Here is a 26,809-nt window from a genome sequence, read left to right on the forward strand (position 1 = left end):
TATTTCTGCTTCATGTATTAGCAAACTTAGTAACAAAACTAATAATACACTTTAGAAGTATTTGTCTGACACCGGTTGCGCAGCAGACAGTATAATTTAACTACCTTAACTTCTGAATATTAACACTTCTTTTTGTTATCCCAAGTCTGTCAGGATTGAAAGGAAAATATCAAATCATCACACATGTTCAATACTTAGAACAAAAGAAAAGAAATAAAAATACGACACAGTGGACCAATCCTGATTCTTAGTAAAATCAGAACAGAAATGACCTATGAAAATAAATGTCAAGCGCAAGAGATTACATATCGGGTTTAAACTTCCAGAAGCTTCAAAAGCAGAAATATAAAAATTAAAGATGCTTGAATATTTCTGAATTTCCCTAAATTACAAGGACCAATTGCTTTTCTGAGAAAGAAACACTTTTACACACAATGAATGGCTTTAATTTTATGAACCTTATGATGAGGTTCAATTCCTTTTTCCCTTCAAAAGCATAAAGAAAACCTCAACAGAAGAAAACTTGAACAGGTCCTTCAAAGAGGAGCTCAGTGCACAATGCCTTTGAGAAACATCTGACCCTCTCATTTTTTAAGATTTCATACATTCATTTATTTGAGGGTGGAGGGCGCGCGCGCGCGCACACACACACGCGCGCGCGGGCACACATGCACAGGAGGGTTAAAGTGGTAGAAGGGGAGGGAGAGGGAGAATCTCAAGTGGACTCCACACTGAGTGCAGAGCCTAATGCGGGACTGGATCTCAAGACCCTGAGAGATCATGACCTGAACCAAAACCAAGAGTCAGTAGCTTAACAGACTGGTACACCTAGGTGCCCCTCTGACCCTTTCTTTTGAGATGACTGGCAAAAAGTTTTGAAAAGGGGCCTCCCACAGATACATTTGGCATTACCTGTTGTAAAGTCTTGAAGCTAGCAAAAGAGAAGCATGTAACCCCACTTTCTTAACCAGTAATAGCTGTCTCTGAAAATAATGGAAACAGAAGCCAGTCTTCTATGCAAGCTCATTTCTGGCATACAGTTTACGAACTGAAACTTACTTTCATTAGCATTCAGTTGAGAAAGAAATAAAAAATTTCATCATCTCTAATAACTAAGCTTTAAGCTTTAAAATGATCTTGAAAAGACACAATGAAAAGAAGTCCTCACTGTTTGGAAGGGAAAATGAAGTGAAAATAATAAATAGCAAAGAGGAGAGAACCATAGACAAGTAAGGCAGATTCCCTAGCCCACTTCCTGCCAGCTCTGTTTTCAACATTTCTCTTGGTTCTAATCTAAAATATCCCACAAGTTTTCAATTCAAATTCCCAGAAGTTTCTAAAATAGGTCCTGAACTCCAAAGGAAGATTCACTGCATCCAAAGATCCTACCTTTCCATGTAAGCAAAACCACCATGTGTTTTTTTCCTACACTCTTACCCACACCCTGTCCCATCTCAGCAAGTGCCTTTCCTAACCAGTTCTATTATATTCTCAGCTGTCACTCTGCCAGTTCAGGTATTTCAAACTCACAGTTTTGCAACCAAAGGTGTTCTATGGCTAACAACATAATTCTTTCACAAGTCTCTGAGACACTCCTTGGCACTCCTCTAATTTTCATGGAGTATTTATCATTGACTAGATTTGAATCATAATGGCTTCCAGTCTGGAACAATCTCAGATGGTCGTATTACTAACTGCACAACACTTCTTGTTCTTCAGCACCAACATTTTAATTTCATTTTGAGTCCAGCAGGAAAAAATTCAAGGAAAAATAAAGGATGATAATTTTCAAAATTTATATGCACACATGTATATCCCCCCCAAATCCCCCAAACTTCCTGTTACAGAACTCCAACATAACATCATTCATTACTAAAGTCAGAATAACACAATGGCCCTCACTTTTCTGATCATAGAAATACAAGGAATTTTATGACTTGTTTCTAATGACAGAGTTTCACTGATAATTATTATTTCCAGACATCTCCACAAATCTCCACAAGCAGAAATCCCTCTAGCAATATTCTTTCATTTCTTTTTTTTTACTCATTCACCAACTAGTTTTTGAGAGGCTACCATGTGCTAGACACTGTTCTTGATACAGAAATGGACAAAAAAGAGAAAATCTTTGCCATCATGGACCTTGCATTCAAGTATGGGGAGACAGACAAAAACACATAAACCAATAAAGAAATACTTTCAAGTAGTTTTAAGTGTTATGAAGAAAATAAAACATGGTAAAGGGATAAAAAAGGAGAGGTAAGAGAGGGAGATATTTTAGGGAGGATAGTCAAGAAGGGTTCACATTACACATTCAAACAAAACCTGAATAATGTTTATTATCACGAGGATCTTGAGGAAAGAGCACTGATGGCAGAGGGAGCAGAAAGTACAAATTCCTGAGGTGAGAATTCAAGGAACAGAAAAGCCAGGTGGCTGGATCACAATGAAAAATAGCAGGTAAGTTCCTGCATTAAATGCATTAAAATTTAACTGAAATCATTAGTAAGCCTTTCATATATTTCATAAAAATTGCTGCATATGAGAGGCAGAGAATAACAAAGCTGTTTCAGGACATACGACTGGTATTGTGATACACTCATTAGTTAGGAGACTCATTCTTTCACACTAGTCTTAAGAAATAGGTGATTTCAATGAGTGTAGCAGGAAATTTACAAATCCCTAAATGACCTGACCTTTAGGCTTTTAAGTACACCAAAAGGAATGATATATGATATAAAATGTATAATTTATGAGCATTTTATTACTATGCTATATGTCATAAAAACATTTATGTCTTTGACTCTTGATAGTGCTATGCTTATTAGCATTTGCTTATAACATTTAGACATGAGTGTTACAAAATAACCGTGGATAAACCTAAAGTGATTTTCAATAGTAAGAGAATCTAAGATTTGTTTTCCAAGATTCTGATTTAAAAAGAAAACTGTATCCAAGAGTAGACTTAATGAGACACTTACTTGTTAAAATACATAAAAGAAAAAGATACTCTGTGTAAGAAATCACACCTAGAAGAAAAATAGTATTAGTAATGCTATATATAAAATATTACTTTATCAAGCAAAATATTATTCTTACAGTAACAATAAGTAACAATAAGGAACTTACCATTTTAAAGAACATGCTAAATATTGTTTTAAACAAGACTAAACTATTAAAAAAATCACAGCAAAAGAAGCAACAAAACTATTTTTAATTTGTTTCACAATGCTTCTGTAGAAACCCATGCAAAATTCCCATTAATGCTTGTAGATATATTGGCAAAGAAAGCAAAATTACATTGTTTATTTATAACCCTAACTTTAAACTTGTTGCTAGTTTGCAATGGATGAATCTAACATAAAATAAAAAGGCTGAAAATGCTTAAACTGTAAAGTGCTTAATTACTTCTTAATAACTCAAAAAATTTAGATATTCTTGCTTACAAACATGATTTCTGTAATTGTATTTAAAAAACGAAACTCTGTATTTATTACTTTTCTGCTTTCAGGTTATCATTATTATTTTTGACAAAGTTAATTCTTCTGTTAAATGTACTCTAAGAAGTTTTTGTCTTAATTATACGGCTTACACTTTCTGAATATTGGATCTCGAGTACTCTGTAATCCCAGAATTGCTAAGTTTTAAAGGAGTTTGTTTGGAGTAAATACAAATATATATTCTATTACTCAAATTCCTGCCTTTAGATGTAACGCCCCAAACTAGAACTAATGCTTAACTGAGTTTCCAGGTGGATCCTGAGAAAATTAAAATCAGGAATAAGACAGTAACACTTCTCTACGTATCTGACAGTCCTAATGTTTAGTAAAAGATATACGAAAATCCTTAAATAATCAAATTGTGAACCTTGAAAGTCCATTTTACCTGACGCTCTTTGAGGCTACCCTCTTTGTTACAGAACAAAGAGAAGAGGAGTCACTGTCAGGCAGTTTGTCAGAGACTTGAAGGGAACTAGCTAGAGGCCCTGAAAGCATTCCCTTCTTTTGTTTATACTACAATATTGTGACCTATAGACAGATAGTTCTGGTTGACTGCCATGAATGTTATGGGAGAAAGATTCTGGAATGGACAAGGTATATAAAAGATACAATACCTGGATTCCATAGGGGATCCCTCACAGAAAAAGAAAGAAGAAAGGAAAAAAGGAAGAAAGAGAGGGAGGGAGGGAGGGAGGGAAAGTAAAGGAAAGGAAAGGAAGAGGATGAGGAAGAGGAAGAGAGGGAGGAAGAAAGAAGGGAAGAAGGGAAATGGGATTGGGAAGTCGACTCTATGTCTCTACAATCCCATCTCATTCACTGTTCTAATTGACTTGGTGGAATACACAAGAGATGCTGGTTGGCATAAAGAAGTTTAATAACTACTATACATCTTTTATTTGATAATTAACTCAAGATTTCCCTCAGTGAACAATTAACAGTGAGAGTACTAATCATAATTATCATGGTAGGTACTTGTCTGTAGGACCAAATGGTTTTTGAGGTGGTGTAATCCACAGACAAGAACAAAGTGAAACTTATGATATAATTAATAAAAATGATCAAGGAAAAGAGAAAATACTACTAAACACGAACTGTAGATTCTTAATGCTTTCCAATTACAAAAATGGAAAACTATTAGGCTCACCTTTTAATTTAAAGGCCACTCAAGATCAAAAACTAAAATAAAATAAAAATAAGTATGCTAAGCATATAGTAATAATGTTGTGATCTTTAGAAAAAGAGTAAGAAAGATGTAAACTAGGTTTCTTTTGAAAATTCAATAAAAATAGTTCCAAGGGAAGTTCCTTAAAAATATTATACAGTTAGCTCCTATTATCATGATACATTATACAGCTGGCTGCTATAACTAAGTCTGAAATACCTGTTTTCATAAATGTTGCGTATCAATTAATTTTTTGTAAAACTGCATAACATTTTCTTGCTGGGTAGTATTTTTAAGCAGATAAAATTCATTTGCAAATTAATCTTCAATAGCTCTCAAGATTTAGCTTTTAAAATTCCTTTGTTGCTTAAACCTATTTATAAAAAAGCAAAGCTCTCTGTGATATTCTACTTTGCCTAACCTAATGGTTCTAAAACTTTTTGTGTACATGGAATCCTTCGATAATCCAATCACCATGACATAGCTCTGCACTGTCCTATAGGGTAGCCATTAGTCACATGGGGCTACTTAAGTTTAAAACAAATAAAATTAAATACAATAAAAAATTCAATTTCTCTGTTACAATAGCCACATTTCAGGTGCTTAAAAACCCACATCTGGCTAGTGGCTATTATGCGAGACAACACAGAAATAGAACATTTCCATCACTACAGACAATTCTGTGGGATAGCACTGAATAGATCATTTCCCCTGAAAAACATGCAAATATGCATATAACATAAAGATTAGGACAAGCCTAAACCCAGTGCTTCCAGATTCAACTTTTTTTTTTTTTTTTTTAAATTTACTTGACAGAGATGTCAAGTAGGTGGAGAGGCAGGCAGAGAGAGAGAGAGAGAGAGGACGAAGCAGGCTTCCCGCTGAGCAGAGAGCCTGATGCGGGGCTCAATCCCAGGACCCTGGGACCATGACCTGAGCAGAAGGCAGAGGCTTTAACTCACCGAGCCACCCAGGTGCCCCCAGATTCAACCCTTTTTATAACTACAAGGAATTTCCTTTTTCCATGCATTTATTTTTCTCAGGTTATACTTGATCCAATTTGTATTTTCCCATGAGAGGTATTAAATGAATATTTTTAAATTTGCTAACTTATCTTTCTGAGCTTTGAATTTTCCTGATCCTATTATCCCACCCTAAGATTTGAATGACAATCTTTAAGACAACTTCCAGGAAAAAATTTCTAAGAGCTTTAAAGATACCATGTCCCTAATTTTGCAAAGATTTTAAAACCCTAGTTATGAAAAACTACAATGAAAGTTAAGCTGTCTACCCCTTTCAGATTCCATGTGAAGCAGGTGGAAGCAATTTGAATTTCTAATTCTACTCAGATAAAATACATGGATTATAATTATCCTTTAAAATATTTGTCTTCATGCTACAGCATAATTATTTTCAAAACCCAGTCAGTATCTGTTAAAATTGGTGAAAACGAGAAAGTTAATTCTTTATATAATTTAACATTTTTATTTTGTATATTCTTCTATTTGAAAATACAAAAAAAGTCTATTTACAAGAAAAATTCCTTTTTAAGATTAAAGAGATTTTATTAATTAGTCCTTTCTCTAAATATGTACAAAAAGTAAAGTGTAAAAGAAAACGGCAATAAAAGCTACATAACTTGTGAGGAAATACATGAATTAACAACTTAGCTTAGATACATAGATATGGTCATATAGTAGGTTGAAAGGTGGATTTTGCAGTGAGTGTTGTTTTTAGAAGAAACATGTTCAAACTGGGTGATCAAAAGACATATCCAATAAGTTCTTCCTAGTAATTATTACATTTTTAAAAATGTATAATCTCCTGGAAGTAAAAAGGAAGAAAAATAGTTGGAGATCAATATTTTTGAAAAATGCTTTCTGTCATTAAATATAACCCTCACTACTCAATATGGTTGAAAAATAATTTTTTAGTCCTAAAAGTTCACTTTCTTCAAAAAATCTGAAAGACATGAAAAATACATATAAATAAGAAATATCTTTAATCCTGCTACCCAGAAATAATCATTAATATTTTGGTGTTTTTCTTTTTGTTTTTTTCTCTATGCACACACATATTTAACTGTTATATTAGGTAAAAGAGAAATAAATATAGAGTATAAATAATATAGTGTCCATTTTAAAATACGTAAGTACTGAAGTTAACTTACCTCTTTCTTTAAGATTACGAAAAAGCTTTGATGAGCCTTTCCAAACTGGTGGTGTTTCTGAGAGCATTTGATTTAATTCCTATAAGGTATCATAACATTGATTAATAGGTATACCACTTACTTGTAAAATAGATAAAAAATATTTAAATGCCTTATACAAAAAATTCTCTACTGAAAAGACCCGAGACATGGCTGTATTTATTCTATTCTATACCTGTGGTTCGTTGAACCCCCAAACCCAATATTTGTCCAACAGTCTGAATATAAAATAAATCATAAAGAAGTTATATTTAATTCAATTAGAGCTACCAAAAATTTCAAATAAATTTAGCAAGTGGAGGAATACATGTAAAATAATGAAGTTAAGACAACGTAGTGAGTGTAAGTTCAGGAACTAGTTAGGAAAGGATAGTTTCGTGAAAGTTGTAAGTAAAGGTGGATTTGCTACTCAAGGTCAGAGATGATAACCTGGTTTCATATACTGTCTCTTTTCTGTAGCCCTCTTGGATTTAGGGAGCTTTGTGGAGGAAGTAAATGGATCGAGGATCAAATTGGGAAAGAACGAAGAATATTTTAGTAGTGACTCAAAGAGTACTGACGTCAGATGGAGTACTGGGTGATTATGACCAATGTTTGCATGCATTTTCGTTTTCTAATTTTAACTTACATATTCAGTAAAGAACACGGACTTCAATTGCTTAGTTAGCCCTTTTTGTTTGTTTTTAAATCAAACTGCCACAGTATGTTGGGGAGCTATTTTAAAATTTAAACATTTGAATCATTGTACAGCTGCTAAAGGAATTTTGAATTTATTGTGCATACTGAGTTCAAAATAATTAAAAGAAAAATTATATTTTGGTTAATTGCAAAGAAAAATTATTAAAGGATTTGATGAGATAAACTGAAATAATTTGAAATAAAAAAGTAGTCTGCTAAGTAAACACTGAAAAACACTGGAAACCACTTCTATTTCCAGACCTGATTCTTGCTACTCAAAGTGTGCTTCCCCAATAGCCCAGACATAACCTGTAAGCTTGTTCAAAAAGCAGAATTTCAGTTCCCATCCCAGACCTACTGAACCAGAATGTGTATTTTTAACAAGAACTCTAGATGATTTTTCCCCCCACATTCCAGACAAACCCTTCCTGATGTGGTTGTACCTAAAAATGTTCTGTGACATTATAAACTGGTTTTTTTTTTTTTCTTCATTACAAAGCTGAGCTGACAGGCAAATAAGGACACCGTGGATGCCAAAGGCAGGAGATGTATTTTTAGAGGGTTTATGGATTCCCTGAAGACCATCTGTGAACCCCCCTTTCACTTCCTTCATAGTGCTATCTCCGCACTGCAGATGCCTCCAGACAGTAATGTCTGATCAGAGTAGGAATAGCACAGAGGGAAGAATTCAGGTATGAATAATGATGAGAAACTGGAATATTTACTGCTTAAACAACAATAAACTCATAAATATTTTTGTTAGTGCAAGAGATTAAAAAGAACACTTTGTAAATATATTATATACTTTAATGTATAATGTATCCATTACATAATATTTTCTTTCTCCATTTTAACTGTTTCCAATGTATTCAACTTCATCTCTTCTAGCTTGAAGGCAGCTAGAGTTTACAACTTAAAAAAAAAATCATAGCTACCTTTTACTGAGTGCCCTCTATGTGCCTGACACTATGTAATTTCTCATTTAATTTTAATTAATAATCCTACTTATGCATATTTTACTGAGACTTAAAGAGGATAAGAACTCACCCACTACTAAATGACTGGCCAGATCCTTACTGACTAAGCAGTTTATTTATCAGCTTCTTCTGGTCTGGATTATCTAATTAACACACTGATCTTTGTCTTCAGTTCACTTTAAGAAGTTTTAAATTGTATTAAAATCTGTATTTCCATTCAGACTGGGAATATCCCTCCCCATTCCCAGTGCCTAGATCTTGGTTTCTTGCACACAGTAGTATTATCATAATAAATAATTTGGGGCATCTGGGTGGCTCAGTCAATTAAGACCTGTCTGCCTTTGGGTCAGGTCATGATCTTAGTGTCCTGGGATGGAGCCCCACCTCAGTGATGTTCCCTGCTTGCAGGAAACCTGCTTCTCCCTCTCCCCTGCTGCTTGTGATCTCTCTCGCTCTCTCTTTCTCTCAAACAAATAAATAAATAATCTTTTAAAAAAAGATAATTTGGTTGGCGTTTGCCCCTGGTTCCTGGAAGATGCCATATCCTTGAATCACGGTTGGCTATAGGATGACCCAGGAAGGCTACTGATCGCCAGAAAGAACCACCATGGGATTAGAAGGTTGGGGCTCTAACCTCTCCCTACCTTTGGGGAGGGGTAGGGAAAGGGACTGGGGATTGAGTTCAATCACTTGGCCAATGAATCGATCGATTATACCTACATAATGAAACCTTCAATAACAACTCAACACCAAGCTCGGTGCACATTTTCACTAGTAAATATACTGACATGTCAGGAGGGGTGGCACACTTCTCCATGGGATGAAGGCATGGAAGATCTGTGTTCAGGATCTTCCTGTACCTATCCTCAGAGTCTCTTCATACAGCTAGTCCTGATCTGTGTCCCTTAAAATAATTATAAGCTATTAATTATAAATATAGAATGTGCTTGAGTTCTGAATCAGTCTAGCAAATTATTGAACTTCAAGGGGATTTATGGGACCTCTTGGATTTGTAGCCAGTTGGCCTGAAGCGTGGGGTGCCTAGGGACACTTGAACTTGCAGCTGGCATCTGTAATAAGGGCAGTCTTGTTGGGGACTATGCCCTTAAATCTGTGGAGTCTGACACTAACTGGGTAGTTAGCATCAAAGTTATATTGCATATTGCAAGTTGGTACTAAATAGATATTTGCTGTATCAAATTCATTTTCCTAGAATTACAGTAGTCTTGTAAAATTTATGTAAGTATAATTTTGTCTTATTATATAGTTAATATATATGAATTATAGGAAAATTAGCAAGTGTAGAAAATAAAAACTAATTGCAATCCAGGACTGAACCATAATTGAAAGTTTTATTTAAATCCATTTAGTCTAATTCTCTCTCTAGGCATAATTATATAGCTTTTTTGTTGTTGTAGCAAATATTAAATTATTTTCTACATACTGTTTTGTAACTTACTCTTTGTACTTAATACTTCTTGGGCATATTTTCCTGCCAAATATTCTTCACTGCATTTTTTTTTGCCATTTTTAAAAATTTCTTTTCAGCATAACAGTATTCATTGTTTTTGCACCACATACCCAGTGCTCCATGCAATACGTGCCCTCCCTATTACCCACCACCTGTTCCCCCAACCTCCCACCCCTGACCCTTCAAAACCCTCAGGTTGTTTTTCAGACTCCATAGTCTCTTATGGTTCATCTCCCTTCCAATTTCCCTCAACTCCCTTCTCCTCTCCATCTCCCCATGTCTTCCATGTTATTTGTTATGCTCTACAAATAAGTGAAACCATATGATAATTGACTGTCTCTGCTTGACTTATTTCACTCAGCATAATCTCTTCTAGTCCCATCCATGTTGCTGCAAAAGTTGGGTATTCATCGTTTCTGATGGAGACATAATACTCCATCGTGCATATGGACATCTTCCTTATCCATTCATCCGTTGAAGGGCATCTTGGTTCTTTCCACAGTTTGGCGACCATAGCCATTGCTGCTATAAACATTGGGGTACAGATGGCCCTTCTTTTCACTCCATCTCTATCTTTGGGGTAAATACCCAGTAGTGCAATTGCAGGGTCAAAGGGAAGCTCTATTTTTCATTTCTTGAGGAATTTCCACACTGTTCTCCAAAGTGGCTGCACCAACTTGCATTCCCATCAACATTGTAAGAGGGTTCCCCTTTCTCCACATCCTCTCCAACACCCGTTGTTTCCTGTCTTGCTAATTTTGGCCATTCTAACTGGTGTAAGGTGGTATCTCAATGTGTTTTATTTTGAATGTGTTTTAATTTGAATTTCCCTGATAGCTAGTGACGATGAGCATTTTTTCATGTATGTCTTCATTGGAGATTGGATTTGTATGTCTTCATTGGAGAAGTGTCTGTTCATATCTTCTGCCCATTTTTTTATATGATTATCTGTTTTGTGTGTGTTGAGTTTGAGGAGTTCTTTATAGATCCTGGATATCAACCTTTTGTCTGTACTGTCATTTGCAAATATCTTCTCCCATTTTGTCGGTTGCCTCTTTGTTTTGTTGACTGTTTCCTTTGCTGTGCAGAAGCTTTTGATCTTGATGAAGTCCCAAAAGTTCATTTTCGCTTTTGTTTCCTTGGCCTTTGGAGACATATTTTGAAAGAAGTTGCTGTGGCTGATATCGAAGAGGTTACTGCCTATGTTCTCCTCTAGGATTCTGATGGATTCCTGTCTCACGTTAAGGTCTTTTATCCATTTCGAGTTTATCTTTGTCTACGGTGTAAGAGAATGGTCAAGTTTCATTCTTCTACATATAGCTACCCAGTTTTCCCAGCACCATTTATTGAAGAGACTGTCTTTTTTCCACTGTATATTTTTTCCTGTTTTGTCGAAGATTATTTGACCATAGAGTTGAGGGTACATATCTGGGCTCTCTACTCTGTTCCACTGGTCTCTGTATCTATTTTTATGCCAGTACCACGCTGTCTTGGTGATCACAGCTTTGTAGTAAAGGTTGAAATCAGGTAATGCGATGCCGCCAGTTTCGTTTTTGTTTTTCAACATTTCCTTAGCAATTCGGGGTCTCTTCTGATTCCATACAAATTTTAGGAATATTTGCTCCAGCTCTTTGAAAAATACCGGTGGAATTTTGATTGGAATGGCATTAAAAGTATAGATTGCCCTAGGCAGTATAGACATTTTAACAATGTTTATTCTTCTGATCCAAGAGCATGGAACAGTCTTCCATCTTTTTGTGTCTTCTTCAATTTCTTTCATGAGTGTTCTGTAGTTCCTCAAGTACAGATCCTTTACCTCTTTGGTTAGGTTTATTCCCAGGTATCTTATGGTTCTTGGTGCTATAGTAAATGGGATCGATTCTCTAATTTCCCTTTCTGTATTTTCATTGTTAGTGTACAAGAAAGCCACAGATTTCTGTACATTGACTTTGTATCCTGCCACGTTACTGAATTGCTGTATGAGTTCTAGTAGTTTGGGGGTGGAGTCTTTGGGGTTTTCCATATAAAGAATCATGTCCTCTGCAAAGAGAGAGAGTTTGACTTCTTCACTGCCAATTTGGATACCTTTTATTTCTCTTTGTTGTCTGATTGCTGTTGCTAGGACTTCTAAAACTATGTTGAACAAGAGTGGTGAGAGTGGGCATCCTTGTCGTGTTCCTGATCTCAACGGGAAGGCTGCAAGCTTTTTCCCATTGAGGATGATATTTGCTGTGGGTCTTTCATAGATAGATTTTATGGAGTTCAGGAATGTTCCCTCTATCCCTATACTTTGAAGCATTTTAATCAGGAACGATGCTGGATTTTGTCAAATGCTTTTTCTGCATCAATTGAGAGGACCGTGTGGTTTTTCTCTCTTCTCTTATTGATTTGTTCTATCACATTGATTGATTTGTGAATGTTGAACCATCCTTGTAACCCAGGGATGAATCCCACCTGGTCATGGTGGATAATCTTCACTGCATTTTAATGGCTACACAGCAGTTTTAAATTAGTAGTTCTGAAATGTAACTCCTTACACTCTTAAAAATTATTATGGGCCCCAAGGAGATATTGCATGTGGAAGTAGAAATGACAAATTTTTAAAACACAAAAATACACAAGCACATATTCTATTAGATGTCAGATCGATGGCATCATCAATCATCCTGTAACTTCTAGAAAACTCCACCATATACTTGTGAGAGAATACAAGTAATAAAACAAATTGTCTTCTCAGTGTTATTATAAAAATAGTTTTGACTTCATGGACCCCTGAAAACGTGTTTGCACTTTAAGAACAATCAGTCTGTAGTATTCTCCAACTTGCTGTTACTCAACCTTCAGTCTTCTAGGTCCACTCATGTTGATACCTATAGCTTGATGTATTTTTTCTCTGTGCATCTGTATTACTGTATTTGTCTTTGATATGCCCATTTCACTATTTTTTAATTCATTTCTCAACCGACTGACATATTGTTTCTTTTGTTAAATTTTGGCTATTATAATCGATGCTGCAGAAAACATGTACAGGACTGCTGGTATAATATTTCTATAGTATACTTCTCCAAAAATAGAGTTTTTGATATGTACTTTCAACTTTATTACATTTGCCAAATTTCTCTCAAAAGTGAATATACAAATTTACACCTTCACCTGGCTCTATCTTCTTCCTTGCTAATTATCAGTATTGCTAGATTTCTGGAAGCTGATAATCTGATGGGTATGAAATAGTATCATATTATTGGTTGAATTTGCATATCCCTAATCACTAGGGAGGTTGAGGTCCTTTATATATCAGCCATTCTATGTTTACACTTTTTTCTTACTGAACTGATTATCTTTTTATATTGATTTATAGGAGTTCTATATGAGTACAGTACACTTAATGTTTTGCTAATACATTGCAAGCATATTCTCCCATGGGTCATACATCTTTTAACATTGTTGGCATCCTTTTGGTATGCCAAAGTTTCTGATATTTAATTTAGTGAAGTTTTTCAAAATTTCCTTTTAGCTTTGCTTTATGTGTCTCATCTAATGAAACCTCCTGTGCCCTTTCTTTTACTTCTAATATTTCAGAATTTTTTGTCAAAGTAAAAACTTAATTCATCAAATTTGCTTTTGTATATGGTGGTTAGTTTGATATTTAATTTTATTTAACCCCATGTTGGAAAGACTATTGTTTCAATACCTAAAGGTCAGTCCTTCCTCCAGTGATTTACAGATCTTCCCATACATGCCTGGGTCTGTTTCTGGATTCTATATTCTATTATTTCTATCTAATTAAAAAATTCTTGCAATAATATAATACTATTTTAATTATAGCCCCATTATTAATTTAATATGAGACAGCCCAATTGCTCTCATCCTATTGTTTGTCTGTTTGCTTCTCTTCCACCCTTTTCAGAATTGTTCAGAAAATTCTGGATCCTTACTCTTCCAAATCAATCATCTGTGAACATAATACATTTCTCTGCTTATTCAAATTTCTTTAAAAAAATTTAAAAAATTGAAAATTTTATCTTATTTTATTTTTAAAAAATCTTTAAAAAAATAAAATATCTTGCAAATTTTCTGTTAGGTACACTAAGAATCTAATAGTTTTTATTGCTATTGTGAAAAGTATCGTATTTGATAGTACAGTTTAATTGCTATTGCTGGTGAAGAAACAATAGCAGCAAACTTGTTAAACTATTACTAAAACTGAATAAATTTGAAATCTATGCATTTTTATATTTTTCTCTCAGTCATATTGTTTGTTACTGTTCTGATCCTTAGAACATCTTTTTTTGTCATACTACATATTATAGCCTGAGTTAGGTCTACCTCAAATTTGCATTTGAAGTCATAATCCTCAGTACCCCAGAATGTGACTATCTTTAGAGACAGGGCCTTTACAAAGGTAATTAAGATTATTAAATGAGGTCATTATAGTTGCTCCTAATCCAATATGACTGGTGTCTTTATAAGAAGACATCAGGATACAGACATGCAAAGAACAACGACATGTGAAGATGATAGAGGGAGAAGACAGATGTCTAAAAGCCAAGGAGGGAGGCCTCAGAAGAAACCCGCCCTGCCAACACCATGATCTTGAACTTCCAGCCTCCAGAACTGTGAGAAAATAAATTTCTGGTTTAAGCCACCCAAACTTTGATATTTGTTACAGCAGCTCTAGCAAATTAATATACTACATTAGCTTAGACTTGTAATAAAATAGTGTGTAGTAGTTGTGATAGCAGACTATTTGTATTCTATCTAATTTTAAAGAGAATGACTAAAGTTTTACATGTAAATATCACATTTGCTACAGGCTTTTGGAAGATTCTCTATAATGGGTTACGGAGGTTCCCTCAAATGCTATACTAATAGTCTTTTCATATTGAAGTTTATCATACATTTAAAAGTGCAAAAGGAATACATGTAAAATTTAAAGTTAGAAATTGTTAAGAAATAGAAAATTACCAGTACTTTCAAAGCCTCTTTGCACTTCTGATATTTCTTTCCATAAAGGTAAATATTGTCTTGAACTTAATATTTATCTTTCCTTAGTTTTCCCATCTATGAATGCATCCTTAGTGGTTTCCTTTTCCTGTTTTAGACTTTATGTAAATAGAACTGTAATTTATAATTTGTGAATAGCTTGTCATTATGTTTCCCAGATTCATCCAGTTCAAACACTAGTATAATTCATTTGTTTTCACTTGGTACAGTATTCACTGTATGAATATATAAAAACTTATTTACCTTATTGACATTGTATTGTAGTCTTTCTAGCCAATTATGATTAATCTAATAACATTCCTGTGAACCTCTCATGCATATACAAGTTTCTCTAGGCATATAGACTAGTGTAAAATTACTGGATCATAGGGCATATTTGAGTTTAACTTTACTGGGTACATGAACACGCACTGTTGCAGAACCGCGAACCAAGAGGAGAACTGCTAGGTACAGGGTATGTGTATCTTTAATTTTATAGATGGTGCCAAACTACTTTTCAAAGTGGGTATGCATATATATAGTGTGCATGCATATGTACACCAAGAGCTTTAACCTACCTGCTTGGTAAGTGATTTCCATGTTTTAACAACTGTAATAAACAAATACAAAAAGAATTAGATATTAAATACTTCATAAAATGTACATCTGAATTCAGTAACCATCTACAACCCTAACTCATAACACCAAGTTTCTCTATCTAAAGGACAAAGTATTTTTTAACTTTGAGATGTGGTTCTAAGGTATAGGTTTTATTTGTTATGTATTTGTTTCATGTACTATAAACTAGTCATAAGAAGTGATATCAGTGGAATAGGAAACATATTTTCCATAATCATTCTCTTACTTTGGGGATTTCTGGATTCATAAAGTTAACCTACTCCATGTTAAACATCCATGGGCTTAAAAACACAAATACTGATATTTATTAAATATTCATACCATAACATAGAGAAATTATAATTTTAAGGTGCTGCCTATGATCTCTGCTTTAGTATCTCTAGTTATAATTCAAATGCCAGGTCTTTCTAGGGTGAAGGGGAAGGATGGGGGCAATGAGAAAAGGAGATGAGGAAGAGAGCAGGTAACACGATAGGGAGACCCTCACTCTGTTCTCCACTCTTTCCCTGTATTTAAGAATCATTTCTAGAACAAGGGTGTTATAGTTGAATAAATTACCTGAGATCGCTTTCTTTTTCTAATTCCTCCTCACATCCTTGAATTTTTTGAACACTGTAAATCTTATCATATTGGAATAAATGCACAGCTAACATTGTTTCCTTTGCTCAGATTTGAAAACTCTGAATATCTAATGTCTGCCCGACAATTATCTCTAGGTTTACATGTGAAACGTCTTATAACACAGCTGCATTAGGAATGGGTAAATATTAATTATTTCATTCTATTATAATGAAATATTGATTATTTCATTATAATAATGACAACCAATAATTTTTCTACATGGAAATGTGGCTATTTCTTTATAATTAGCTATAGTTATTATTACCAGTATATCGAAGTCAAGATTATAAGACAGGCAGTTTTTGTCATGTAACTTTCTTTTTTGTAAGCAATATAAGTCATTTTAAGATCAAAGGATAAAAGTATATTCTAAAATACAGCAAACTGATTTTTTTGAGATTGATTTCTTCTCTATATAGCACAATATCCTTTTTTTACTCAAGACAGTTTGTACAAATGTATAATCAAAGGATTAAAATCACAGGTTTATAAAGAAGTCAGCATTTAGCCTTAATTCTAATACATTTATTTCATAAAGACATCCTCCTTTTCATAATGAACAGAACACTGTAAATAATTTTTATCATTCTGTTGCTTTTGAAATATAGCAGTAGGAACAGAAGAAAAACAAATGGCACGAAAGTACCTGCACACAATCTTATGCAATGTTCAGAAGCTATTTATCAGAAAAGGAAGTTGGACACACTCTTGAGTTTTGTAGGGTTTATGAGATTTCCAGGGTAAATTATTCACAAAAGACATATTCATTCTGCCGGATATGTCACCATGGTCAGTATTATTAGCTTTTTTTATAAAGACTAAAGAGCCATTAAGATTGTTCTTCAAAGGATTTTCTGATTTTCTAAATTCCTTATTTCATATGAAGTTACTACATATATAAATATAACCTGGGTGAAGAGGGACTTCAATTCTATTGGATATATTTTATTTCTTCAGCTATAGGTTGATGGTCATATTTTTAATACTTTTATGTATGTTTGAAATTTTTTAACAATGTATTTTTAAAACTAAAATTAATACTTGAAGCTATATGGAGGTAATCGATTACTTATTTTAGTTCTAGAAGGGAAACTCACCTTTTAGGTTCTATTTAGATAGGTAAAATAAGAAATTTTCTACATTTCAAACACAAAGCATAATCAACAATCAAATGGATATCTCAATTAACATTTATTTGAACTATATTAAGTAAATGTTTACACAGCATACCAATTTTTTCCTGTTGATGTTACCGTAAAATTATATCAAAGACTTTTAAAATTCTGATTATGAATTCAAACGATGATGATGATGGTGACAATGACAGCTACCAACATTTATTAAGTGCTTACTGTATCTCATATTATATTAAACACAATGAATATCATTCAGTCCTCAAAAATCTCATGAGGTTGCTATTAGTTTTATTTTTATAAACGAGGAGGCAAAAATTAAATAATTTAACAAAGTTCTCAAAGCTAGTAAGTGAATGCTCTGGTTTAAATACAAGTCTGTCTAATTTCAATATGTCATGTTGATATATATATATGATTTAATATTCAGTCTATGAAACATATTTTCTCTTCTGAGGCAAATATTTCTTTTTATAACCCTACACTTTATAAAAAGTTTTTACAAATATCTTGATCTTTAATGATCATTTTTAACTATGCTTTAAAAGTTGTAGTTTGAAATTAACTGATATTAATTTGTGGTTGTTAAATGTCCTGTGAACTTTTTTTTATAATGGAACGTTTTTTTCTGCAAGTGGTGGTTTTGTAATACCTTGAAGAGAATCAAATTTGAAATTTATTTCCAGAAAGTAAAAAGCCACCAGCAGGCTTACAGTCAGCATATTATGAAGAAAAAATTCAAGAAAATAATGAATGAAAAATTTTCAAACTACAAAATACTAAATTAAACATTACTTATTGAATGATTTCTCAAATATGATAAAAATTATAGAATTTGATGTAAAAATACCATTTGATATCTAAAAAATACATCAATAGTTTTATCAAATCTGTGCTAACTTCATAATAAATATGAAAAGTTCACATTGTATGACATTAGTTAAACAAATGTATGAGACACATACATATCTACTTTTGAAGATGTTATTTATTTATTTGACAGACAGAGATCACAAGTAGGCAGAGAGGCAAGCAGAGAGACAGGAGGAAGCAGGCTCCCTGCGAAGCAGAAAGCCTGATGCGGGGCTCGATTCCAGGACCCTGGGGATCATGACCCAAGGCAGAGACTTTAACCCACTGACACCCAGGCGCCCTGTATCTATTTTTGTATAAGGGCCTTTTCTATGTACAGTCTCTACACTTACAAAGCTTAAAATATTTTAAGTGGACAAAAAGTATCAAACAACCAGTTCCAAGGTGAAATATGGTTATCTGGCACATCGTAAGAACTCAATAAATATTTCTAGAAGGGAAGGAGGAAAGGGAGGTTAAAGGAGCACAGAGACATATAATCCTTACTATAGCCCTCAAATTCCTTAAAAAATGAGCCCTACTCAATTTACAGCCTTTTCTGTCACTACTACCTTACATTCTCCCAAAGTGGACTACTTTGAATACACCATTGACTCTCTTGATCCCATGTGTTTGTTCATGTAGTTCCCTCTCTTTCAGTTGCTAACCTCAGAGTCTCCCGACAAAATAGTGTATGACTTTTAAAGTCTCTCTGTCAACTATCTTTCATTTCCTTTCTACTTCGCAGCCAAGCATCTTGATAGAGTCCTTTATACTCACTGTCTTCATTTCTTCATCCGCTCTTGCAATCTGGTCTTTGATCTAATCACTACACTGAAACATTATTTCAAAAATCATCAATAACCTTCAAATTACTATATCCAGTAGACATTTTTCTGTCTTCATCTCACTCTCATCTCACACACATCTCATTTGACCATTCTGTTCTTTTTCCTTGGCTTCTATGACTCCATACTCCTGATTTTGCTCCCATATTTCTGGAAACTCCAGAAATATCTTTAAAGGCTCATCTTTCAAGTTGTTGTACCTTCATCATTTACAAGGACTGGTCCCTGGTCACCTATGTTCTCATACTGTACTGCATCCTAGGCAATCTCACCCACAATTATTGCATTAATTACCAATCACATACAGATGAACACTAAGTATATATTCTACCCAGCCCTCTCCCCTCATCTCCAATGGAAATAATCCAAAATATAAAATATTAATTGATTAAAGCTAATTTGCAAAGTAGTCGATTTGCCAAATTATTTAGGATTTAATTTTTTTGAATTTTTACACATTTTTTTTCCCCACCTCATATAGTTACTTTTTTGGTTAGTGTTAGGAATGCTTAAGATCTACTCTCTTGGCAAATTTCAATCATACAAAATGGTATTATCAACTATAGTTACTATGCTATATATTAGCTCTTAAGGATTTATTTAAGGTTTTGCCATATCCCTGGCTCTGAAGAAAAAGGGCTATAATTTGCTCTAACATAACTTAAGGCATTTGTTTGGCAGTTTCAAGTAGATTATCAAATGACTGATTATTTAATACACTGATTTTCAATGAATTGAATGATCAAAAGCCAGATCTAACTGCCTTTTCCATATCTCCTTTTTTTTTTTTTTAAAGATTTTATTTATTTGACAGAGAGAGATCACAAGCAGGCAGAGAGGCAGGCAGAGAGAGAGAGGAAGCAGGCTCCCTCCTGAGCAGAGAGCCCAATGCGGGACTTGATCCCAGGACCCTGAGATCATGATCTGAGCTGAAGGCAGAGGCTTAACTCACTGAGCCACCCAGGCGCCCTGTCCATATCTCCTCTTTTAGATATCTAAGGCATCTTAAATCCATCATGTCCAAAGTTGAAGTTAGAATATTTCACTTCAAACCTAGTCCCTACTGCCATCCACACAGGTAAAGCAGCCAGAAATTTTTAGTGCTCATTACTCTAACATCACCATTACCACCATTATTGGAAGCTTTTCAAGCCTGGACAAGAGTCTCCTCTCTGATCTGCTCATGCTCACTCTGGCCCTTTCCAATCTATGTCCACCCTGAAAGATCTTTTCTAAACACAATCTAATAATGGTATGTACCTATTAAAAACAAAACAACAGGTTCAATATAGAGTTCCTTATGCTAAGACCCACATAACCAAGCCAAGACTTAATTACAGTTTCTGTTCTGCCAGAAATGGAATCTTAAATCAGTCAATCAGCACTAGTTAGTAATCTGCCTGAGAGACCTCTCCTGTCCTCTAAAGGAAAGTAACCTTACAATAACTAACCCACTTTCCTTGCCTAGTAAAACTTCCTTTTACCTGTTCCCTTCTGCCTATAAGTCTTTTGTTTTTTGCAGCTCCTTGTAGCTCCTCCCCGTCTGCTGGATTGGATGCTGCCTGATTCATGAATCACTGAATAAAGCCAAAAGGATCTTTGAAAGTTACCCAGTTGAGTTGTTTTCTAACATACCAAATTATTCTACAGCTTAAACTACTACCGTGGGTATTAAGGAGGGCACGTATTGCATGGAGCACTGGGTGTGGTGCAAAAACAATGAATTCTGTTATGCTGAAAAGAAATTAAAAAAAAAAGTTAAGAGGCTACAAAAAAACAACAACAACAAAAACAAAACAAAACTACTACCATGATTTTCCATTACTTTTAGGATAAAAGTAAGAATGTTTAATATAATCTTATTGACTCAATGATCTGGCACTGCCCCACACACCCACCCTCACTTCCTACCGTATTCTTCTTTGCTCATTGTACTATCGCCACCCAGATCTTTTCCCCCTACTCACATGTATCACATTCCTTCTTGTCACAGCACCTTGATACTTGCTATTTCTTCTGCTGAAATTCTCTATTCTCAACTTCCTACTAGCCTAGTTAACTCTTATTCACAGTTCACATTTCATGTGGATATCTGCCCAGGGAAAATCTCCCTGAGCTACCTAAGTTACTTCTACAAAGTATGCTCTCAGAGCCTCAAGTATCTTTCTTTCATGGCACTTATCACAGAAATAATTTGCTATTTATTTGTGTATTTCATTGATCAGTGCTGGTTTTGTCCACCTGACTGTAAGCATCATGAGGGAGGAGGACATCTATTTTTATTTATTTGTTTCCCTCACCACTTTATCTCCAGTGCTTAGTGCAATACCCGGCACTGGATAGGTGTCTTTGAGTATGTCAAACATGCCGTGAAATGAAATGGGAAGGGTGCATAAAGCACTGTGTTGCGTTCTGTAGTACCATGGCCGTCTTGAGAGGGAGCACTGTCATTCTTTGAGCTGCGAACTGAACTTTTTTTCATGCAACGTGATTTTTACGTGAAAGAACTGACAGACAAATTATGGTCATTTAGACTTAGGTATTTGGCAGGCACTTTCTTCCAAATGAACAAAAAAACAACTGACAATATTTGTTGCTAATAACATTTGACCTTTCAAGTAAAGATTAGAATTTGGGAAAATCTGTATACACCACCATGAGTTTGACAGCTTCCCAATAAGTAAAGACTTTCATGAGAATATTATGACAGTTTCACTGAATGTGATTTTAAAAATACATTATATAATAAATATGTCAACATTTGGAAGATCTCCATAACTGAATCAACCAGTATCTTCTATTTGATGTTACAAGATTATTTAAGGGTAAAAGATTCATTCAAGGTGCAGTGTAGGCCAATGGGTTTTAACATAACACATGGCCGAAGTTTCAAATTCCACACTGCAACTAAACTTCAAGAAACAACCACTAGCCAAGTGTTGATATAGTATCAAAGAAGAATATCTACAATAATCTGAAAGGACTATTCAAATATTTTTCCTTTTTCCTACTTCTTTATCTGTGAGGTAAATTTTCTCAATACACTTCATGAAAAACAACACATTCCAACTATTGAATAAAAAAAGCAGATTATAATAGAGCTGTCTTCTATTAATCAGACATTGAAGGGATTTGCAAGAATGTACATAATGACAAAGAGTTTGAGACCCACTGCTCTAACATATGGAAAGATGAGTAGCAGTCTATATTTGCCCTGTAGGAATCATGACAAATATAGAAGAGGTATAGGTAGAATTCTTGGCCCAGGTCTAGTTCAAAGGCAATCCTCTGAATGACTCTGTTCATGGTAGATTCAAGAACCAAATAGGCAAAATATGAACCTATTATAAAGAATATCAAGAGTAAGGTGGTTTCTAGGTTTGATAAGCTGAAAAAGAGGAAATAAATGAAAGTTTGTGAAAAGAGATATCGGTAAGAGTTTATAAGAAATATGAGTCTAGTAAGACTATATAGCATAATGTCTTTTGAAATACCACATTATTTGGTTAGTTGTTCTGAAAACTTATCCTGTTCCAAACTTTCATAAATTAAAGATAAGAAAAAAAATCTAATAAAATTATTAAGAAAATTGAAAAATATACTTACATTTGGGCTCATCTGTTGTAACAGCCAAAATAAAATCATATGGAGTCATGAATAACTGCCCTTCACATTCTATAGAAGCAAACAAACGAAATCTTCTTTCCCGAGATGTAGCATAGAGGTCTAAGTCTTCAATGTCTGTTCGGTTGATAGCAACCTAAAGTTAAGAAAGCAAATAAATTTGGACTGTGTGAAATAACATCTCCTTTTAGAAGCTAAATGCTTTTAGTTATGCTGAAAGTGAATTAACAGAGTAAATGACCAAGTGTGAAAATATCATCCTCTGCAGAACTTAATTGATTTATAAATAAATTACCCATATAAATAAAATGAATTAATGTTTTAAAGATCCTACAATAAATATCATTAAGGGCCTGAAAATTCTGAACTGGCACTTTAAAGGACCTGTGATTTATTTCTGAAGTTTCAGTTTCAGAAAACATGAAATTTCTGAGTTAATAGTTTCTTGCGAAGGAACACTAAATCTAGCTGAATGCCTACTATGTGCTCTCTATATAGCCTTAGAAGTCTAATTAGAAGTCTGCTCAGTAGAGTCTATTGATTTTTTTTTTAAGGATTTTATTTATTTATTTGTTTGTTTGTTTGACACAGAGAGAGAGAGAAAGAGAGCACAAGCAGAGGGAGCAGCAGACAGTTGGAGAGAGGGGAAGCAGGCTCCCCGCTGAGCAGGGAGTCAGACTCAGGATTCAACCCTAGGACCCTGGGATCATGACCTGAGCTGAAGACAGATGCTTAACTGAATGAGCCACCCAGGCACCCCTAATTTTCTAAAAGAAGAAAGTGAAACCCTGATACACTATTCAGGGCTATCACTAAGGAAACCACTCAGTGGCAGCACTTAGATGAGAACTGAAGTTCCTAACTTTAGATCACTAGAGTACAGTTACTACCAATGGTTGTTCTGAATTCTATATAAGGTTAAGATTAAAAGAAGAGTGTGTATAAATGGGGAGGGGGAAGGAAGTCTTTTTTGTTTCCCTTAATTTCAAGACCTTTCTTTGTGGATAAATAATTTTTCACTGTTACTTATTTTCTCTCTGAATTGCAGGAAATTTATTTTTTAATTGAAGGATTTTTTTTATTACAAAAGTGATGCATAGTTATTGTATATAATTCAGTAGACAGAATTTTTAAAATTTGTAGATATAATATTTTTCTTTTTCAGCAAAAATGGGAGTACACCACACTGTGGAGTAACCCAATATTTTTCACTTATTAATATATCAAGGCTATCTTCCTATGTCACTAAATGCTCTAAATACTCTAGTAGACCATTTTTTTAGTAGCTGTATAATATTTCATAGAAAATGTTTGTACCATAGCACAATTTATGAATTACACATGGTTGAATATTTATTTAGGTGAGTCACAGTATTTTACTCTTATAAAACAAAGTTAAAATGACCAGCATATAATATATATATATATCTATATATATATATATAAATAGTACCTTGAGATAAATTCCCAAGAGTGGATTTGGTTAGTCAAACAAAATCTTTTCATATATATTTCACTCTGCCTCTAGGGAGTTAATAGCAATTTATGGGATTATCAATAATATAGTAATTATATGTTGTACATTTCATAAAAATTATTTTATATTAGAAAAAATTATTTAGGATGGCAAGCTTATTCTCTTTATTGTCTCTTCCATGTCTGTGAAATCATAATGTAGATTATGTATAAACTATTAAAATTATTTAAATATCTAATATTTTGAGAAGTTATATCAAAACAATCTACGAGAACTTCCAACAAGAAGACTATATTTTGTATTTCTAAGTTACACTTTATTAAATGAAAAGCTAGGCAAAAGACTAATTTTTTCCCCCTATTTTGAAGACTTTTAAAAACATTACACAAGTAGTCAAATAAAAACTAAAAGAAAGGTTCACTCCCTACTTTTTAATGGCATGTATAAGAGATAGAATATATAGTATCTGCCCTTAAGAAATATACACTCTATATAGAGGGACAAAATAGTAGTTGGAGAGACAAAAGGTAAAAACATGGAAGAAAGGAATTAGTCAACTTAGAGTGAATCAAAATAAAAAGCACTATAAAGGTTGAGGTTAATAACATGGTTTCATGGGGCTCCTGGGTGGCTCAGTTGGTTAAGTGTCTGCCTTCAGCTCGGGTCATAATCCCAGGGTCCTGGGATTTGGGACCCTGGCACTGGGCTCCCTGATCAGGGAAGAGTCTGCTTCACCTTCTCCCTTTGCTGCTTCCCTTGCTTGTGCTCTCACTCTCTCTCTCTTTCAAATAAAGAAAATGTTAAAAAAAAAAAAAAAGATTTCAGGAAGAAAAAATATGAATTTTAATGTCAGGCAAAGATATGAGCATTCTAGGTTTATACAGCATACTTGAAAAGATGGTAATAACCTTCCCAGAGCAGAGGATTTGCATTCATGGAAAAGGGTAAATAAACTGATAAGATTTCTGAAGGCCAGACTAAAGCACTGGAATTTAATCTGATAGAAAACAGGGCTTTAGGAGATTCTTACCTAGAGCAATGACCCAATTGAAAATGATGCTTTAGAAAGATAATGCTGCTCCATACCAAAGACAAGCCAGTTCAGCAGTATGTTAGTAACAATTACTCAGGTAATCCTAACTGAGTTAGCTCTGTCATGGGTAAGAAGTGAGACACTGAGCAAGTTAATGTCAATAATGGGGAATAAGCTCCCTGAATAGTCCTTAGGGATCAGTCTAACATCTTAGGTCCCTTTCTGCACATCCCAGCAGAATGTTTCTTCCTCCTAGGATAGGGAAATCAATCTTGTCTATGACCATAGTATACTCTCTTGCTATGCATTTCCTTGGACCTAACTGGTCATAATCAACCAAGACTCATTTCCAGTGAATTCCCCGAAGAACTACTTTGTGTGGAGCTCTCATTGTTTCTGAACTATTATCTGAAGCCATGACTTAGTCTGACATCCTGAACCACACTTTTTGCCTATAACATCTTCATTTGTTATGATCTTATATGGACTTGGTCTGTGACTTCTGCCCCTACCTGCTGCTGCTATTACTGCTCATGATGCCTCTGTATTTTCTCATGAAACTTTCCTTCCTAAGTGTCCATCATTGGTCCCAGCCAAACCTGCCTGACAACTGCAGCTGGGAATTTGACCCACCTTCCATGAGCGTTGTTTTCCCTCTAATTTCTCACATCTGCCACAGCCACCATTTTGTGTAAGCCCACACTACTTCCCTAAAATTTTACAGGAATGGCCTATGATTTTTGCCTCTAATCCACTGTCTACTGACAGAAAACAGGCAGAGCTATAGAACACTTTGAATCCTTTAACCACCTGAGTAACAGTTTCAGAAAAAAAGAAATCTGACCAAACAGAGTTAAGCTTTCATTAAAACTCCACTGTAGGAAAGAAATTGAAGATGACATAAAGAAATGGAAAAATACTCCAAGCTCATGAATTGGAAAAACAAATGTTGTTAAAATGTCTACATTACCTAAAGCAATCTACACATTTAATGCAATCCCAATCCAAATACCACCAGCATGTTTCAGAGCTAGAACAAACAATCCTGAAATTTGTAGGGAACCAAAAAAGACCCCGAATAGCCAAAGCAATCTTGAAAAAGAAAAGTAAAGCTAGTAGCATCACGATTCAGGATTTCAAGTAATATTACAAAGCTATAGTGATCAAGCCAGTATGGTACTGGCACAAAAACAGATACATTGATCAAAGGAACAGAAAAGAAAATTCAGAAATGGACTCACAGCTGTATGATCAACTAATCTTGGACAAACCAGGAAAGAACATCTAATGGGAAAAGGACAATCTCTTTAACAAATGGTGTTGAGAAAACAACATAAAAAAGAATGAAACTGGACCACTTTTTTATACCATATACAAAAATTATTTCAAAATGGATGAATGACTTAAGTGTGCGACAGGAAAACATCAAACTACTAGAAGAGAACATAGGTAGTAACTTCTCTGACATCAGTTGTAGCAACTTCTTACTAGATTGGGAGGCAAGAGAAATAAAAGCAAGTATGAACTACTGCTTCTAGGGACTTCATCAAAATAAAAACCTTAGGCACAGTGAAGGAGACAGTCAACAGAACTAAAAGGTAA

General features: G+C 34.4%; 1 protein-coding gene across 3 annotated transcripts in view; it reads right to left on the bottom strand.

Annotated features, from left to right (window-relative positions):
• Positions 1–26,809, bottom strand: part of MICU3 (mitochondrial calcium uptake family member 3) — a 100,775-nt gene that overhangs the window by 39,464 nt on the left and 34,502 nt on the right. For all 3 annotated transcript variants that reach the window (XM_045997346.1, XM_045997345.1, XM_045997348.1), the window contains exons 2-5: positions 22,680–22,833; positions 15,559–15,590; positions 6,833–6,911; positions 2,982–3,029 (exon numbers count right to left, since the gene is read on the bottom strand). In XM_045997346.1, coding sequence (XP_045853302.1) covers positions 2,982–3,029; positions 6,833–6,911; positions 15,559–15,590; positions 22,680–22,833 — 313 coding nt within the window. The remainder of the gene's footprint in view (positions 1–2,981; positions 3,030–6,832; positions 6,912–15,558; positions 15,591–22,679; positions 22,834–26,809) is intronic.

The sequence above is a fragment of the Meles meles genome, chromosome 2 (assembly GCF_922984935.1).
Source record: "Meles meles chromosome 2, mMelMel3.1 paternal haplotype, whole genome shotgun sequence".
NCBI classification, from domain to species: Eukaryota; Metazoa; Chordata; class Mammalia; order Carnivora; family Mustelidae; genus Meles; species Meles meles.